At 38.1% G+C, this 18953-nt stretch overlaps 1 protein-coding gene across 2 annotated transcripts in view; it reads left to right on the forward strand.

Moving 5' to 3' along the window:
* Nucleotides 1-18953, forward strand: part of LOC129004841 (transcription factor AP-2-epsilon-like) — a 114365-nt gene that overhangs the window by 76893 nt on the left and 18519 nt on the right. For both annotated transcript variants that reach the window (XM_054433498.1, XM_054433497.1), the window contains 2 exons: nt 10654-10705; nt 17857-18013. In XM_054433498.1, the coding sequence (XP_054289473.1) occupies nt 10654-10705; nt 17857-18013 (209 nt within the window). The remainder of the gene's footprint in view (nt 1-10653; nt 10706-17856; nt 18014-18953) is intronic.

Consider the following 18953-nt stretch of genomic DNA (forward strand, 5'->3'; position numbering starts at 1 on the left):
TGATGCCAATTTGTATTTAATAAAATATACATTTTTTCAGGGCTAAAAGAAATCTTTAGTCTTTCTTGATTTAAGTTATTGTGATTCGCCTGTGATTCCCCAAACAGGCCTTTGTACCTCGAGCTATATTTTTTTTTAGAGTTTCGTTTAATTTCTGTAAACAATCGAAGTATAAAGACATTTCAAAACAATGCATCATTAATGCGGTAGTCCATGTTACTGTTTGCTAATTTATGTATCTACGGTAGTTGCTGAGTGCTTACAACTTTTTGTTGTAAAATTGTTCAAAATTGTAGGACAGTGATGTTAAACATTAGTACTTAAAGGCGTTGCAGTAATAATCACCCACTGCTAAAATTATAACAGTTATCAAAGGATACAATTTCACCTTTTTCTAGAGGACTAGCAAAATACTTAAGCCACTCAAACCATGTGAGGAATAAACTGATAATTTGAAGACTACGAACTTGCCCATTCTGTAGCTAAAAGAAACAAAAATTCCTAGGTAGGATTAATTCAACTAAAACTACGATTACGTGTACCGCATTGGTCGCCTCCATGGCTACGTTCAACGTAGTTTGCAACACGCACACCATAAACCATATTTCGTCCACGTTTGTGGCACAATGAAGGCTGAAGGTTATGAAGGCAGTACATTAGCTGCAGGAAGGACCTCAGGGCTCGCTGAAGGGCTCAATACCTCCCTTCTGATATTAAACCCTCAGATAGCCCATAAATAGCCCTAATGTGAACGCTTCTCAGACGATCACAAATCTTTGAAATACGATCGCAAACGTTGATGCTTTATATGTTCGTAAGCTCTTACGCTTTGGTTGGGAAGTTGATTAGGGTTGCCAATTTAGTTTATGATTAAGTGGAAGGAATTTGTATTTTTCAATTTAAAATTATGTTATGTTAATTGAAGCAAAACAGGGTTCTCTGTGGTGCTCGTAATTCCAATAAGTTTAAACAAGAATGATTTTTGTTTACCCTTAGTAATGTTTTTTTCAGCCTTAGTAAAAACATTAAAAAGTACTGTACCAACTACGTGGCAGAAATTATTTTTTTCTAAAATCTTAGTAAAATATAAATTTCAGGGTACTCTGGTTTTTAATATTTCACGTATTATTAATTTTTTTTATATAAAAGTAGTGACTGCTAATTTGAGAATAGGCAATGTAACTTTATTGCTCCTATATGGTAGCGATTATAATTATTTATCAAGTAAAAAATATATCACAGTGATTCGATCTTAAATGATTAGACTTCCAAAAGGATTTTGCCATTGAACTTACACCTAAGACATTGTCCATAAATATTTACAGTATTTACCAGACTGTAGTGACAGCTCAGCTAAATCCAATTCGAAAGTTACCCTAATTGTCATTAACATCAGGGTTTGTTTATGTCACACAAAGTGTTCGAAAATTTCGAAAACTTAAAATCAAAATTTTAAGATTTAAGAGCAATTTAATGAATTATACCAGGAGTAAAACTTCGGCCTGCAACAAACAGTGGTTATAAGGACTTAAGTTTTAAATCGTAATAAGTTCTTCTAGATTCAATTGACTTGTTCCCCTGTCCTCTACGACTGCAAGTCGCACGTATCTTGTCAGATATTTCTCACGATGTACACAGAGTTGGTTCGGACAGTTTTAATTTTTCCAGCAGATGGTTGCGGTGCAATTCACACTGTTGCGGTCACTATTAGCGGTGCAGTGAAGAGTTGCGGCCCGACAGGACAGCCTTGGGGAACTCCGTAACAAACGACTCCCATTCACACCTCGGTTCGCCATAATCGCATCGGTTTTTATACGTATTTCATTTCTTTGATTATTTTATCAAATGCGAGAATATGGAATTGACAGTCTGTGGTATCCTTTTGATTAGGTGATTTTTATAACTTATTTAATCTTGGTGTGGTTTGAGGTGATTATGTGAAGAGGTCGTTGGAATTGAATTTCTTTAACGGTAACAAAATGTACATCTTTGTGTTCAAAGCTTATAAAATGTTGTTAACGTACCGAGCTTAGCTTATTTTCTTACTTAATTCAACTAAGAGTAGGTAGACGTGTCATTTGTAGTTGCGTTCTTATTTTAGCCTTCGTCAACACCAACGCGATCTATTATGATGAAATTTTAAGTATGATTTGCATTTGTCTTGTAACCTTTTGCGACTAGGGTATTTTTACTAAGAAAGTCCCTTAGAATCCCAAACTCTAAGACAATTAATTACCTTTATATTTTTTCTTCATAAAAGATCAATTCCTCCAATAAATATGTTTATGTTTGTGTTTCTAAGTGAAATACAGTAATGTGGTGCACGGCTTTTCTATTACTCTGTAACAAAAGCTTACCGAATAATATCTTGACACGACCTTAGAAACATGTAGGTAAAATTATTCCTTACAAAATTCTACTGAACCAGTGGGGGTTCTCTTGTCTTGCATTCCCACAGCTACTTTGAACTACCGTTCACACCTTGCTATTATTAGCCTTGTTGCGTTGTATTTGCATCAAATTACACGGATAATGCCGAGGTGTGACGGGCTTACCGGGGACGGAGTCAAAAATTGAATCGGGCCCTGATTAGCCCCCAGAAGGCTCGGGGGCGGGCCCCAAACACGGGGACAAAGAGGGGCCCCCGCCAAACAAGACCCCTGGAGTCAACACTGTAATTACAATAACTCAATAAAGAGTCATGCTGCAACTCTTTTGTCACCTCGGATTTAAGCCTTTGTCAGTTAAAATTTAGTTTCGTAGAGGAACAAATGGAGAAAAACAACATTCTGGGTTGGAAGCTGCGTGTGTGCTCGTATTGTGCTCGAGAATATGGGGATATAAGGACCATATGGGATTAAGAGTTGACGTTGAGCTGGATATAGTTATGTTTGTAGGATTAAACTAGGGCCATCTAGTTTAGATGAGTCTCAAGTAGTGTTAGTGGTGTAAGATATTCGCCTTGAAGTAAACTCGGTATTGGTTCTATTTGAAGGTTGTAATTTTTAGGTGATTGTTTTATAAGTATACCTTTGTTTTCGTCTGGAACAAAAAAAAAAAAAAACAGCGTTATATGAAGTAATTTAGGAGATTTCTCTTTGTCCAAAAACACATTGGTAATATTACACAAAGTAAATCAGGATTCAGTCGAGTTAAACATAAAAATTCAACAAATTTCAAGTTTCAATCAGTGTTACAACAAATCATATTATTTAACAGCGACGGCAGAAAAACACAAAAATAATCCATGCAATCAAGCAATTTTATTCTCAAACCATCATCTGTCGCAAGAGATAGAAACAACCGCTCATTTCCTCCGTACGTAGTTCATTGAGCTCTGTCCCCATGAATGAAAATAATTTACGCTACACACAGATGGGATTTTCAAATCCCCGGAATAGAAGAGTAATCACAATTAGAGAGATGGTTTCCGCTGCGGTGGGTCGGTGTCGGTGGACGCACTTCTTCAAAGTGATACCGCAGCCCTGAGTACGACCTGTGCAAGCGGCAAATACGAAACGTCGATGTTTCTAGAAAAAATCATATGCATTACATTTTTAGTTAAATATTTTATCCAGCCGCAGGGGTAACACACAAAAAGTAGAGATAGGATAGAAGTTTTGTCTGGAACACCCTATGTAAAGGGTGCTTCAGCAATGACGAACCGGTCGGTAGGATGTCTTGCACAATGTGTTTTGAAAGTCCTTATTTTATTCATAAGGAAAATGTAAGATTGCCTAAAGACTCTATTACATGCCCATATGCTTTGCTTTGTAATCAAAGATGTTTATTCAAGTCGAATTAAAAGATTAATCAAGGTTTCACAATAATTTACTGAGCCTTTTTATTCGTAGTACAGTAAATCGATTTATTTTCATCAATCAATGCTCTACAGTAATATGTTTTCCAAAATAAAAAAAAATATTTCCTTATGTTTCAATATCTATAAGATATAAGACATATTCTCACTATAATAATTATATAAACAATTAAGATTCAACTTCATTCACAAGCCTCTTAAATCTCAAGACAACAAACAAAATGTATACACCTTAAAATGTCGACGATACAACAATAAACCCAAAACCACGGTATATAGCTCAATCTCTACTGTAAGGACTCATGTGGATACAGCTGCCTGATCACATTTCAACTACAAACTGCCCGGCTCGGCGCTAAGCCACCATTTTCCGGGCAGTTTGTTTCTTTAATTGCCCACGGAGGTTCGACACCTAGTTTATGCCCGGTTCGCGTGCCCGCACGGGCACCACGGTCTGTTAGCTATGCTAATGTTATTTGTCATCAGTTTGTTAACAAGCCATTACGTAATTTTGTGTTCCTGTAAGCAGATATTCAGTCAGAGTGCAATACGTTCGGTTTAATAACTGTGCATAAATTAATGGACTGTTTACCTATTGATTATGTGTTGGTTGGTGTCTGCATTTCGACACTTGATAGTGGTTATGAGATGGTTTTTTATTGAGCGGAGCGAGCGAAGCGAGCGAAGCTCTTATACGTCGACTTTTATGCATTTCGTAATACGCAAACTCCTCCTAGACGGCTGAATCAATCGTTTTCAAATTTTGCATGGTGATAAAGACCATATCGGTGAGTGCCAACATCTATATGGCGTTAAAAAAGTCTCTCAGGAATCCGTAGAAAAATGAAACTGAAAATCACATTTTTTTAACATTAGTCTTATGGGTTGCTAGGTAACCATGTTGGCTGAATTAAATAACAAGTAAAAAGTAAACAAAAGATTTGAAGTTTTAGCATGTGCTCATAATAAGCCAACTACCCACAGTATACTAGGAAATTACAAATACAGTACAAAAGGAAAAACATCACTTGTTAATATTGAGCAAAGATTATACTTAAGATTACTCGATACATTGCAGTCAAGGGTAGCAGTGCGAAGTCTAGGATATGTTTATGACGAATACATTAAGGTATCTGCAATCCTAAAATGCTATGGGAAGGGAAGGAAACAGGTCCGTGACGTAGGAAGTAGTATAGGCAATCGGCAATCATAAAATGCTATGGGAATAGAGGGAAACAGGTCCGTGACGTAGGAAGTGATGAAGGAAGTAGTAAATGCGAGCAGTCCGGAGTGTGGGGACTGTTTATGACGATAAGATTAGGGTATCTGCAATCCTAAAATGCTATGGGAAGGGAGGAAAACAGGTCCGCAACGTAGGAAGTGGTGAAGGAAGTAGTCAAGGCGAGTAGTCCGGAGTGCGGGAACTTTTTATGACGATTAGAATAAGGTATCTGCAATCTTTATGTGCAATAGGAAGGGAGGGAAACAGGTCCGCGACGTAGGAAGTGGTGAAGGAAGTAGTCAAGGCGAGCTGTCCGGAGTGTTGGAACTATTATGACGATTAGATAAGGGTATGGGCAATCAAAAATGCTATGGGAAAGGGAGGGAAACAGGCCCGTGACGTAGGAAGTGGTGAAGGAAGTAGTCAAAGCGAGCTGTCCGGAGTGTTGGAACTGTTTATGACGATAAGATAAGGGTATGGGCAATCCTAAAATGCTATGGGAAGGGACGGAAAGAGGTCCGCGACGTAGGAAGTGGTGAAGGAAGTAGTCAAGGCGAGCTGACAGGAGTGAGGGAACTGTTTATGGCGATTAGATAAGGGTATGGGCAATCCTAAAATGCTATGGGAAGGGAGGGAAACAGGTCCGTGACGTAAGAAGTGGTGAAGGAAGTAGTCAAGGCGAGCTGTCTGGAGCGTGGGAACTGTTTATGATGATTAGATTAAGGTATTTGCAATCCTAAAATGCTATGGAAAGGGAGGAAAATAGGTCCGCGACGTAGGAAGTGGTGAAGGAAGTAGTCTAGGCGAGTTGTCCGTAGTGTTGGAAATGTTTATGACAATTAGATTAAGGTATCAGCAAACCTAAAATGCTACGGGAAGGGAGGAAAACAGGTCCGCGACGTAGGAAGTGATGAAGGAAGTAGTCAAGGTGAGCTGTCCGGAGTGTGGGGACTGTTTATGACGATTAGATTAAGGTATTTGCAATTCTAAAATGCTATGGAAAGGGAGGAAAATAGGTCCGCGACGTAGGAAGTGGTGAAGGAAGTAGTCTAGGCGAGTTGTCCGGATTGTTTGAAATGTTTATGACAATTAGATTATGGTATCAGCAAACCTAAAATGCGGGCAAGTACCCGCAGCTCACGGGGACACTCAAGGGCAACGTAACTTTCCGCAGTGTGAGGGCAACGGTTTGTAGGTACTTATGCAAACCAATCCCTGTCTCTGAGCACGGACGGTATGGTTATCTTGAGTGTGGGGGGTTCTTCCCGGAACCTCAATTGAGTCAAGGGTGTCGCCACCTCTGGTGGATAGGTTCATCCGGGTGGGTCCCACTTCTATACCTGCCTCCTTTTGGGAAACCCTGATGGCCTGGCAGTGATGTTGGGTCTGACGGGCAAACGAAGTAGATCGGGTGCTGGGTCCGAGCCCGCCAGGGGTATCTGGGGATCTATCGCTCTGGTTATCTCTGGTTTCCCAGCAATGGGTAAGGCCTCGATCGGGCAGCGGTGTAAATGGGAGGTTGGGGTTCCCCCCGTCAGCGTGCTGATGGTCCCCTTCCTCCTGGCTATTGATGGCGGGTTCTGCCTGTCAGGGATTAGATAGGTCCCGAGTGTTGCTTGCACTAAATGCGTCGGGTGCTCTACTATGGACCTCTAGGTTCCGACCTAGTGGAACCCAGGTGGAGTGACGCTTAAACAAGCAGCCGGAATCCCTGGTTAGGATTGAGGGGCATCCCTCTTTCCGGAGGGGCTGCTTCGGCAGCCGGCGAGCCTGATGACCTTAAGTCATCCGCCCATGATGTGCTAAAGGTTGATGCGTAAGCTTCGGCCTACATCATGGGGCCCGGGTATGTCCTGAAGGATAGGTACCGGGTAAGCAGTCAGGGGGCTTCGGCTCTCATGACAACAAATGTAAATGTAAATGTAATGTAAACCTAAAATGCTACGGGAAGGGAGGAAAACAGGTCCGCAACGTAGGAAGTGATGAAGGAAGTAGTCAAGGTGAGCTGTCCGGAGTGTGGGAACTGTTTATGACGATTAGATTAAGGTATTTGCAATCCTAAAATGCTATGGGAAGGGAGGGAAACAGGTCCGCGACGTAGGAAGTGGTGAAGGAAGTAGTCAAGGCGAGTAGTCCGGAGTGTGGGAACTGTTTATGACGATTAGATTAAGGTATCTGCAATCTTTAAATGCAATGGAATGGAGGGAAACAGATCCATGACGTAGGAAATTGTGTAGGATGTAGATGTGTGAATTTATGTATCTCCAATACTACGGTGCTTTCAGAGTGAACTAATGATTTTCCCCGAGCAAAGCTCGGTCCCCAGGTACTATAATCAAATGACGACACTAGCTTGAGGTTCGTGATGTATGAAGAGGTTAAGGAAGTAGTAAAGGTGAACAGTCTGGAGTATGGAAACTGTTTATGACGATTAGATTAAGGTCTCTATATTCCTAAAATGCTACGGAAAGGGAGGGGTCCGCGATGTGGGAAGTGGCGAAGGAAGTAGTAAAGGCGAGCTGTTCGGAGTGTGGGATCTGTTTATGACGATTAGATTCAGGTATCTGCAATCTTAAAATGCTATGGGAAGAGAGGGAAACAGATCCGCGACGTAGGAACAGGTGAAAGAAGTAGTAAGGTGAGCAGTGTGGAGTGTGGGAACTGGAAACCGTTTGTAGCAGTTTTAATGTATCTGCAATGCTGAAATGCTATGAGAAGGGATGGAAGCATGCCCAAGACATAGGAAATTGTGAAAGAAGTAGTAAAGTCTAGCATTACGGACAGTGGGGATGTTTGTTGCAATTAGATTAACGTATCTAAAATACTAAAATGCTATGGAAAGCGATGAATACAGGTCCACGACGTAAGTGGTGAAGGAAGTAGTAAAGGCTGGCAGTGCAGAGTGGGGGAACCGTTTGAGCAGATGGATAAATGAATTTGTAATACTTAAATGCTATGAGAAAGGAAGGAAACAGGCCAATGACGTAGTAAATGGTGAAGGAAGTAGTAAGGCTAACAGCGCAGAGTGTGGGAACTGTCTTTGGCAATTACATTAATGTATCTGCAATCCTAAAATGCTATGGGAAGAGAGGGAAACAGGTCCACGACGTAGGGTGTGGTGAAGGAAGTAGTAAAGGTGAGCAGTGTTGAGTTTGGGAATGCATTAATGTATCTGCAATGCTAAAATGCTACGGGAAGAGACTGTAGACTGTAATATGTTAAAATGATTACGAAGCACAAATCGATACATATTTTCGATACATGCAATCGTTTACAATCGAAATTTACAACTGAGTTGACAACAGCTGATTTTTACTCCATAGAGGCTAAACACGATTTTTACTCCCTAAATATTAAAAATGCTACTTTAGACCCGCAGCGCATGCATGAAAAAATACTGTTTTTACTGCAGTAAGACAAAAACAATATAATATGAACCCTTGATGACTCCGCTCAATTTTGTGGATGCCTCTGCGAACGCCACCTAGTACTTTTATTACTCCATTATGATATCTGATCCAACCTAACGTTCCCAAAACTATTGAAGAATATCTAACTTAGTAGTAATGCTGAAGGAGGGTGGGTTTATATTTCAATAAACTCTCCATTTCTTAATTACATTATAAAGTCAAATTTTCTCGTAAGAAAACTAAATTTTGGTTGTTTACTTTTATGAATAACCTTAATCACATTCTAATCAAACAATAACAGATATATTACACTTTTAGATTTCGAAATTTCCTAAACAAAATACTCTATTACAGTTTTTGTGTCATTCGCGTCATTCATTCCCATTGACTGCAAGGTAGTTTGCCCTATCTCTGAAGTGAGACGTTCTATGATTAGGCTCATGACGTTGCATTTGATTTGACGACGCTTTTGACGGCAAAAATATACCAGGTGCGAAGTTCAGGCAAAGACATAAGAGAAATCATTATATTATATTTTTTAAACATAATGTAGTGTAATTTTGTCGACAAAATCAACTGTTTTCTTTGAGAAATACAACTTACAAAAATGTGTATGTCTAACATTCTACACGATTGAACAGACAGTTCAACCAAAAATTAGAAGGTGTTCAAAAACACATCCTTCACAATAATTTCACATCTTATACATCTCGAAACGTATCTCGTTCTCTGCCACACAGAAGCGTCGAGGCGGCTGCGCGGTGAAAGGTCCGGTCTTAGATTAGGTAATTTGAACGAACAAAACCCTTTTGTACCCAATAATTGGGTCTACTGGCAATCAGAAGAGTTGGGCCACGGTTTTGTTTTAGGCGACTCCCGGGTGCCAAGATGTCGATCAGTCGATATTCGATACAAGCAATCGAATGTGTCGTTTATGTGGTGTTATGGATACGCCATGTATGTTAAGTATGATTGTCGGTTGGATGATTATTCGATATATCGATACAGGTAAAAAATGTCCCCGTCGTGTTTGGTGTTTCCCGTTATTCGATTACCAATTCTGTCGATTAGGCAATTCGATATATCGATACTGATGATGAGAAGAGTCGTAGTCCCGGGTTCTAGAAGATTTATACTTAATCGATCTATCTCCTTCAAAATACATAGAGTACAATATTACAATCGATCTCAGATTGAAATACAAAACGTAAAAGAAATGATTTTGTAGGTTAGAAATAAGGATCATTACAGAGGTGATTGTGGCCTCGGATTTGGTTTTTGTGGTCTCAATTTATACATAACTATTAAGTTGCTCGGAAGCTCAGAACGTCTATGCCTCTCTTTGAGTCATACATTTGTTATGTTTAGTTACTTTAATAAATGTGTATTTGTTTATTTCATATGTATAAATTTATTGTAAGTTTATATTTTTTTTAATAATCGCAAGTGAAGATATTCGTTATTGAATACGGCTATTTTGGCTACTGTAGTTAATGCTTGGATAGAAAAACATCAAATATTCATCAATTTTTTTTTTTTTAACTTACTATAATAAATAATTTCCAGTATACATGAAAATTAAATACATTTCCTTAATTTGCGGTGCGTAAAATGATTGTAGACTGTGTTGAAAATTGGAGTCATCCTTAACCGTCAAAAATATAAAAGTAATCTCCAATCTAAACAATTAGTTTAAGAGTCAACAAAGTATCTTTCAAATAGATCAAAAATCCTAGACCTAATGGTGATTCACGAAGGTACACTTCAATATCTGCTGAAATGTTTGCACACATTTTCTCCAGCGTTATATTAATAACCACTAAACTTTCACCAACTCAATTGTTGAGCAATGACGATTTAGGGAATCCTATGAGACATGTAAGGACGTTTACAAGGTCTTGACGGGCTTAGCTAATGAAAACTGTATCCGTATTATAGAAGATTTGGATGGGAATATCTGTGACGTTCTTCGTTTGTAGCAAATGAAAATACCCATGATCACGTGCCTGGATTATAGCCTTTATAGTATCTTTGGATAAAGGTTGCTATGATGATGTCATTCCATAATGGCCGTCAAGACCATACCATAAGACCACACAAATTACAAGGCTAAAATTTACAATTAATTGGGGTCTTGCACGTATAGCAATGCAATTCCTGACAAGTAAATGCAAATTTACTAAAATGTATTTTTTTTTCAGAACACCAACGTCGACGACACGGGCTTTATTAGTGACCTGCCTCTCCTCAAAAGTAAGTATTTTGACTCCACCAAATACTAGCCTTAGTTTGTTTGTAAAAATACATTCTCAAGACTCAATTTCAATACATCAGTTTTCCATTGACTAATCGTATATAGTGTTAGCAAAACGGAAGTGCCGATGGAGACCAGGTCAAGTCCCTTCAAACGCACACACCCCCACAGGTCTCCATCGGCACTCCCGTTTTGCTAACACTTGTACAGCTTGCTCATGCAGATGGACTCTACTTCTTTTTCCAATTACAAGCTCATTCTTTAGACTCTTTAGAGTTTTAAGTGAAAACCCTCCATTCAATCAATCAGGGTGGTTTAATAATGGAGTGAGACGACAAGAGTAGCTTTGTTTACTATATTTACTAAGATCAGCTGTTACTTATGCCAGTGCCACTTATCATTGACTTTACACAGAATAGACCTCCCATGTGATATGAAATTTTGAAGCCAGAAAATAAGACGAAGTTCAGGACCATCTCACCAGATTTTACCGTTGTATTGGGTTGAATATTAATTAAAACCAATGCAGTATCGTAGCAAACTGCTTATTGAGTTATCACTTAACACAGAATATTGTCATTAGTTGGTGACCATCTCAACAGATTGCACCACTTTTTTTGCTTAAAATTTGTTCATTACATGGAAAGTCTTTTCACTTATTAAAATCCCAATTTTCGCTATAGTAGTTCAGGCATATTTCTAGCGGCTAGGTAGTGGACTGTATAGGCTGTAGAGCACTTAGGTCCGTGTGGTAGATAGCTGTTGCCATGCTGTAGATTCTAGAGAACCTCTACGGAACTAGCCAGGCGGTTCATCCACGACCCACGGAGGTGTTACCCTCCGCCCTTGTGCGCATTAAGCCATTAACAAGCCCTATAATCACACGCTCTTTACCCCCATTAAAAGGGCCAAATTAGGATTTCATCAGCCGTTGAAATTGATTTGTATCGGAGCCGCCTCGGGGCAACCCTCATTGGTTCATGACCAAATTGAAAGTGTGATTTGCGTTTTATCTGGAAATGGCGGACGCGGCGGGTCGCCTCTGAATCATTGGCTACTTATGTCTCATTGCCCTTAACCCCCCTCCCTCCGTGGATACTGCCCCATCTGCTTCTTACACCCGCATGCTCTCTAATGCGGATAGAGCCACTTTGATGGCCGCCTAAGGGCTCACATTGTCACGAGGGTTAAAAATGTCGATAGCTCTAGATTTTTTAATTCAAGTATTCTCTATTCCATTAGAAATGTTAAAAATTTAACTCTTTTGTCTCAAAGTCGGTATTAACTCAATTATTTGCAATAAATTAGTCCACGTTTGAATAAAGATCAAAAACTATTTCCATTGTTGATGTTTATTGTCAATTATGCAATACTGTATTCCAGAACAATTTCTTTGAAGAAAAGTGCTCAAAATTGTTACTTAATTTCAATTTTATTATTCTGTTTACACGAGCTTTGCAGCACTCAATGAAACTTCGGACAAAACCCACATAACATTTCCATTAAATATGCCTGTTTTTATCATTAATTGAAAGTAACAGCTAGTGCGTAGTTGCGAAAATGTTTTCAACCATGTAGTGTGAAAACTGAGGCATTGATGTCAAATGCCCCTAAAACCCCCCTAAATAACTTTAGTAATGCCATAATTATTTATTTAAGTGAGCCGTCACTTCAGTAGTGGCATAATTAGTCTGCAGTAGTCCTAAAGCAAAGTTCTGGTCTGCCTCAACGTTGTCACTTGATTTTATTTGAATCTGTGTATTCTTGTAATATACAAGTTCATATTGTCACGTTTTACTTCTCTTCTGTTTAATGCCAAGATCTCTGAAATAGTGAAAATTCAGAGTTAAACCTAACCTCAAAATCTGTTGAAACAGCTTTTGCTGGTTTCGGCTTCTTCGCAGCCGCTACCTCCGGGAAATAAAAAAAAATCAAGAAAGCAAAAGAGATTTGTATTATTTTGTAAAATATCAATAAACCCATATTGAAAAATAAGCATATACATTCCTGAACTATCGAATAATCTTGGCTCGTCACATACGAACCTCTCTTTCAATGAAACCACCAAACTTCGAAGTTTAAACTTCGTGTCTGCATCTTCACCACACTTCCCCCCTCCACCCCTCATTTCCTCCCCAATTATTCCCCGGAACTTTCGTAGATTGTTGCTCCTTGCATGTGTTTTGCGTTTCACCCCACGACGTTTCCGGTTCAATCGGCGTTTCCCCCGTTTATCACTCGGATTCGAAACGTTTCAAAAATTAATTTCTTTCAATTGTATTTTGGGTGTGAAATAAGGAAATGTTTCATATATTTTTCTAGGTTTACGTATCCACTTATGATGACTGCGACAAAGAGTATGTAATGTAAAATAATTTGTTTATGTTGATAAGTGTGTATAATTAGCAATATCGATGGTTAGTTTTATTTATCTATTCACGCATGTAGTTAATATTGTTGTCGTGAATAATAATTTATGGAAATAAAAGCTAACTCTCTTAGATAGATCTAAAAACCTTAATCATACATTTTTGCAGTATAGTATCCTAAATATCAAAGCTTGCCTTCTTTACGTTATAAAACTATCCCCTCCCATAACAGTTAAACCAATATTCCTACCATATACTAAACAATGCTGTTAACTTTATTTATTCTATATTCCTATACTAAGGGTTGTACAAATTAATATAACGTTGTACGCAGAGAACCCCTGCCGTTTGATAGTGCAAACGAGTAGTCCGCATTCTAAAGTATTACAGTATTTTCTTCTATTTTTTATACCTTTAGCAATACAGTAAGTAAGTAAAACTCATAAACTTTGAAAAGTTACGAAATTTACGGAACAACCGTTTGCTTGCCTCATAAACTCCTTTATCTTCATAATATTCGTAAGAAATTGTTGGAGAGGTCGTCCTAAGAAACTGTAGAATTTTAAAATATATTCCATCCAACAGTGAAGCAAATATATCTCATTTAGTTATATAATTGTTCTATCATAGATTAAACATACATATGTGATACCTAGAAATTTAACCCTTTATGGACTAGCTGAATTTTAATGTTAGTTCCATCTGGTGCCGCTAGGATCGTGTTTTTGTTTACAATTTGTTTCTTGTTATTTGAGTTATGCAAAAACTCTTTTACCCAGATAAAATTATCTAATCTCAACAATATCTCGTCCCCGTGTTATATAACCAATCAGTAAAGAACAAATCATAAAATAACCTGAAATAGTTCACAAAATTTTGTCGTCATTGACGCCCAGTGTCACCAACATGAACTAGACTTGAAAAACAAGCTTCAAATTTTACAATGGGATGAGAAGTCTAGGATTTATCTAACGCCAATAAAACATGGTCGGCTTTTCCAAAATCCATGTAGGTCTAGCTGCGATCTAGAGTAATAAATAATGCACTCAACAAGAGTGTAACTAGGTTTACAACGCAGTCCACTGCTTGCAATATTGAGCGGAGCAAGCTTATTCATCCAATACTTTGAGAAATCTATCTACGACCCGATCGTTCCGAATAGGCTTGGAATCACATAAAAGGGACGACCATTAGCAGTACCCAAAGCATGTTTAATCTATGCCCAAAGTCAATGGTACATCTGGTTTACGTCAATGGGATGTTTATTGTCTACTTGCAGTATCCAAATTCAAAGCTCAATCTTGTTCACGTGAATTAGGTGTCTACTTACAGTATCCAAAAGGTGATATCTTTTTGGCATTTAAAGTCAATGGTACATTTAGAGCATATTATGCTCTAATAACTAATAAGTATTATATTAACCTATGCTCAACGTTATTAATCCGATTGTGCTTTCCTTTTGTTTTGTATGTGTAGTGTACTGGTATAAATTGCTTATAATTACCATATGTTACGACGCCTTTGTTTACCCTTTTTTGTTACCTTGCTTCACTGTCATGGAAATCAATTATCCCTTAAGGACCTTGTTATAATATCTTTAAAGTTTAAATGCACACAGAAGAAAGCCAAGTCCAATTTGTATCATTTCAGATCTTACTATAAGGACGCTAAATTTCGTGCTAATCGCTTGACCCGTTCAGGAGGACCTTTTGTAAAACAAAAAGCAGGAGTGTAGTATATAAGAGTTTCGCTCCCTTCGCTCGCTCCACACAATTAGTTCATGAATTTAGAGAGGAAGTAATCCTATATGGTTTAATAGAGCCTTTTAATATTTAAATTTACCTTAAGCAAATCAATCCCCTACCAGACCATTCATCTATTTTGCATCAACCTTCGATTTTGAAAGCTTGAAGCCAAAAAATTGTATAAAACCATGTGAAGCGTTCAAAGTTAACACTCTTGTATGTTGTCAAAGAATCACACTCATATGGTCATCTATGGCAATCAAATTTACGTGTATTCCGTTTCATATTACAAAAGTAACCTATTGTGTTCGAATATGTACAAATCCACCCTAATTTAATTTTTTATATTTTCCCAGTACTCACGAGTGCTAGAGGAGGGTCGTAGTGTATTATTCCGTCATAAAGTCATCGTTGGTCCCGGGGTACAGCCGGCGTAGCATTAGCATGACAACGTACCCCACGGGGGGGGGGGGGGGGGTAAAATTAGCCGAACTGTGTTTAGGGGCGGACCTCGCCTTGGAGGTTTTACTAGGCATTGTCCACGGTTTGCGAGGTGTTTGGAAGTTGTCAGTACCTGTACGTTATTTAGGGCAAGGTAATGTGGGTTAGAAGTTGATGATGAACTCTAGGAAAAGTTAGGTGTTATTTAAATTGAATGCAATTGACTACGAGTATTCCATTCCTTTGAGTATGGGTACACTGCATCCCATGTTACATAATCTATCATGTTCAAACTAAAGGAGGAAATATAATTTTGACACAGAACACTTTGTAGTTTAAGGATCTTGATTCAGAGTCTGTAATACAAAGAAATAACGGAAACTGCTACTGTTAGATTACTAATTATTTTTAGTGATATTAAATTATAGTGATCAACAAAATATGGAATTTAATTATTCGGAATGATAAAAAATCTTCACTCCGACAATTTGGTACTATCGATATCTCCTTAATCTAAATTCGGTCCGTCATAAACTATTTTACCCAAGGATTAATTATTTTATATTTTTTACGTTACAGCTTAGTTGTTACCTTTAGAATATTTTTTTACTTATTAAAAGGTAGGGACAATTACTTATCACAGGCTAAATGTTTATTTGGAAGAACACGGTTATTTTAATTTGCCAACTTTGATACTCTAAAACATGTCGACAGTTTTATACCAAATAACATTCTCACTACCAAGTTGTATTTCTGATATAACACAATAGCTTCGCCCACCCCTTCTGAATCCCCTCAAATTCCTGCTCTACTTTTGTGATAAGGTCCCCCATCACCCCTTGATATTGATTGGGCCAAACATTTTTCATTTTGATATCCTTTCAAACCTATTGATTGACGTGGAGTGATCTACTTTCCTTGCTCAAGTCTAGACTCATCTTGGTCTAGACATAATTTTATTACAGAAAATTCAATTAGAAGGTCTAGATGTTTATGTTTATAGTATATCACAAAGAATTTAGTATTAATATTTCATATGTTTCTGTAACGAAAAGTTTTTTTTATTTTATTCATTAGTATCACCCATTATTCTTTATTATAGATTCATTATTACAGTATCATTATCATCAACAGGTGGGGATGCCACCTAGTTGCGTATTTTAGCCCAAATATGAGTGAAGCTTGAGTGTAGAATGAAGTGTGACATTATCTATGTTACTTTGTTACTCATTTTGAAATCATTTATTGAAAGCACAATGCTCAGGAACAGTTGGGTCCTGTGACTGTTCCTTGGAGAATATACAGCTACATTGCGTCCGAAACTATCTACACGGTTGCCACCCGAAGACTGGGATATACCAACATAAGTGTCGTAAGAGATCAGATGGTAGACGAAGGGACGAGAGACTTCGGGGGTTCAGCTCTACATTCTTAGGTCCGAAAAAGGACAACGAGCTCCTTGGTTTGCGTGAACTTAATTTTTTCCACCCACCATAAAAATCACTTCACATTAATTTATTTACCGCTATTATTTTCAATAATTTAAAAACGTCCATGAACGGTTTGCGTGTAGTGCAATCAAGGACACGGCGTTTAATACCTGTTTTACTAAATAGACAAGTGTAGCACAGGTAACGGGATATTATGAAGACATTCTGACACTTGTGGACTAATGAAACTATCGAGGGAAACATACCTCCAGTTTCCCAACCTATCATTAAGTAATTAGAATTACTGGCCGCCATTACGGACGCCCTTGTGCAGCAAGATGCGTACTCCGTCAGTTCACATTACTACTAATCGCCTCATTATGATTGCGATTACAACGCGCTCTACTTCGACCGATTTGCGAACGCTTTTCAAAATTGCCAAATTTGGAACATCCCGTTGTAGCTAAATTAGTGTTTTGGAAATAGCTGTTATTTAGGGAAAATACGTTTTACCGGTTTGGAAGTTGGACTAAAAATGTTTGGCAGTCTATGTAGTAAAGTAAAGTTACTCTAAAAATCTCGAGTTTGAATCTCCCCATACAGATCCAAATTATATCATTAACTTAAAAACAAAATGCCTCCTCTTTTTTAACGACAACAGTAACGCCAGCAGATTTAACAATTTGTCTCCTAGAAGCCGAAGGTACAAGTGGTTTGATAATAATTCACCCCGAAAAATCTTACCTTGAAAACTAACTATTTTATATAAATTATGATTTTAATGCTCATCACTATATCTTTTTATTTCATATACAGAACAAATACTCTCAAATTCAACACACAATTTCCGAAGACGAAGATAGTTTAGTTTACTCTGGAAATTCTGATGTAGGAGATTCTCTTCGTAGAAATAATGTAATTGATGATCATCATTTTTTTACTTCGTCCACAACACTAACTATCGCGGGTTCATCAAGTTGGTCATGTCCCAAAAACGAAGGGTGTAATATGTAAAATCTCATTAAAAACTTGACCATCTCCCGAAGATGAAGATCCTGCAATCTGCTGTGAACACTTGGACTTTGGAGATTCACAAAGTAGAAATTAAGTAGTTTTGTAATACTATCTCCTCTTCATTTTATCCAACAAACTCTTGTTGTTCCAGGGGTGTCTTCGCCGTCGGACGTGTTCTGCAGCGTCCCAGGAAGGCTCTCGCTGCTCTCCTCCACCTCCAAGTACAAGGTCACGGTGGGCGAAGTCCAGAGGAGGTTGTCACCTCCAGAGTGTCTCAACGCCTCCCTCCTCGGCGGAGTCCTCAGGAGGTTTGTAATTTGGAAAATGTTTATTCTTTAATTTTTTAGGATTTCGAAACCATACCTATAGTGATTTCAGTATCATTAAAAATCGACATTACAATCAAACGTGTCCTCCCACAGAGGAATATCACGTTAAGGACACACATACTTTCGCAACTGTACGGGGAGAGTTTTATCGATCACCCCTCGTTTTCAACGAGACAAAGACGTGAAGACAACCAGTCTCGTTTGATCCGTTGCATATGTTGCGAGTAACCTTTGGTCCGTCACGAACCAATCATACTTCACCTCAGAGCACACATCGGGTTTGTGGTCTATCAAACTACACGGTGCGGCTTGCGAGAAAAATGAACTCGCTAACTACCGACCGATCGCTGTTCTGCTCGCCTTTTTCAAAATTTAGTATATGGTTTATGGTTTTGACATTTTGGCTATTGTAAAAGGTATCTGAATAGCTACGGGTGTGATGACAAATTGAAAGTATTTACGACTGTAAGTACAACGGTTGTTATACATTTTTGGACTATAACACTACTAATTGATCCTTAGCGTGGATTAGTTATACGAATTATTGTCTTTCTGAAAGTTGGTATATCATTTCATTTTTTCTCCGCCGGTCGTGTTTTTTACTAGAGGGTATGTAGCCTACATTTTATTGACGTACATCAAAGAATGTCCAAACAAGATGTGGATCCGGTTGTAACTTATGTTCGGGAAGATTTGTCATGTTAGGCATATTGAGACCCCTTTATAAATACCTATTTACTCGTACATGTTTATTTATCGCAAAACTAATGCGGTACATTTAACACTATTCTAGCAATATGGCCTTACTTCACAGATCATACAGTTAAGGATAAATGACATATTACGCCATATTTGACTCTTTATAACAATATATTAAAATTATCTATACGTAATAAGTAAGTTTCGACACTGTCAATGA

Source organism: Macrosteles quadrilineatus, unplaced genomic scaffold (genome assembly GCF_028750875.1).
Source record: "Macrosteles quadrilineatus isolate MER2022 unplaced genomic scaffold, UCM_ALF_1.0 Scaffold_11__1_contigs__length_5352618, whole genome shotgun sequence".
Classification (NCBI taxonomy): Eukaryota; Metazoa; Arthropoda; class Insecta; order Hemiptera; family Cicadellidae; genus Macrosteles; species Macrosteles quadrilineatus.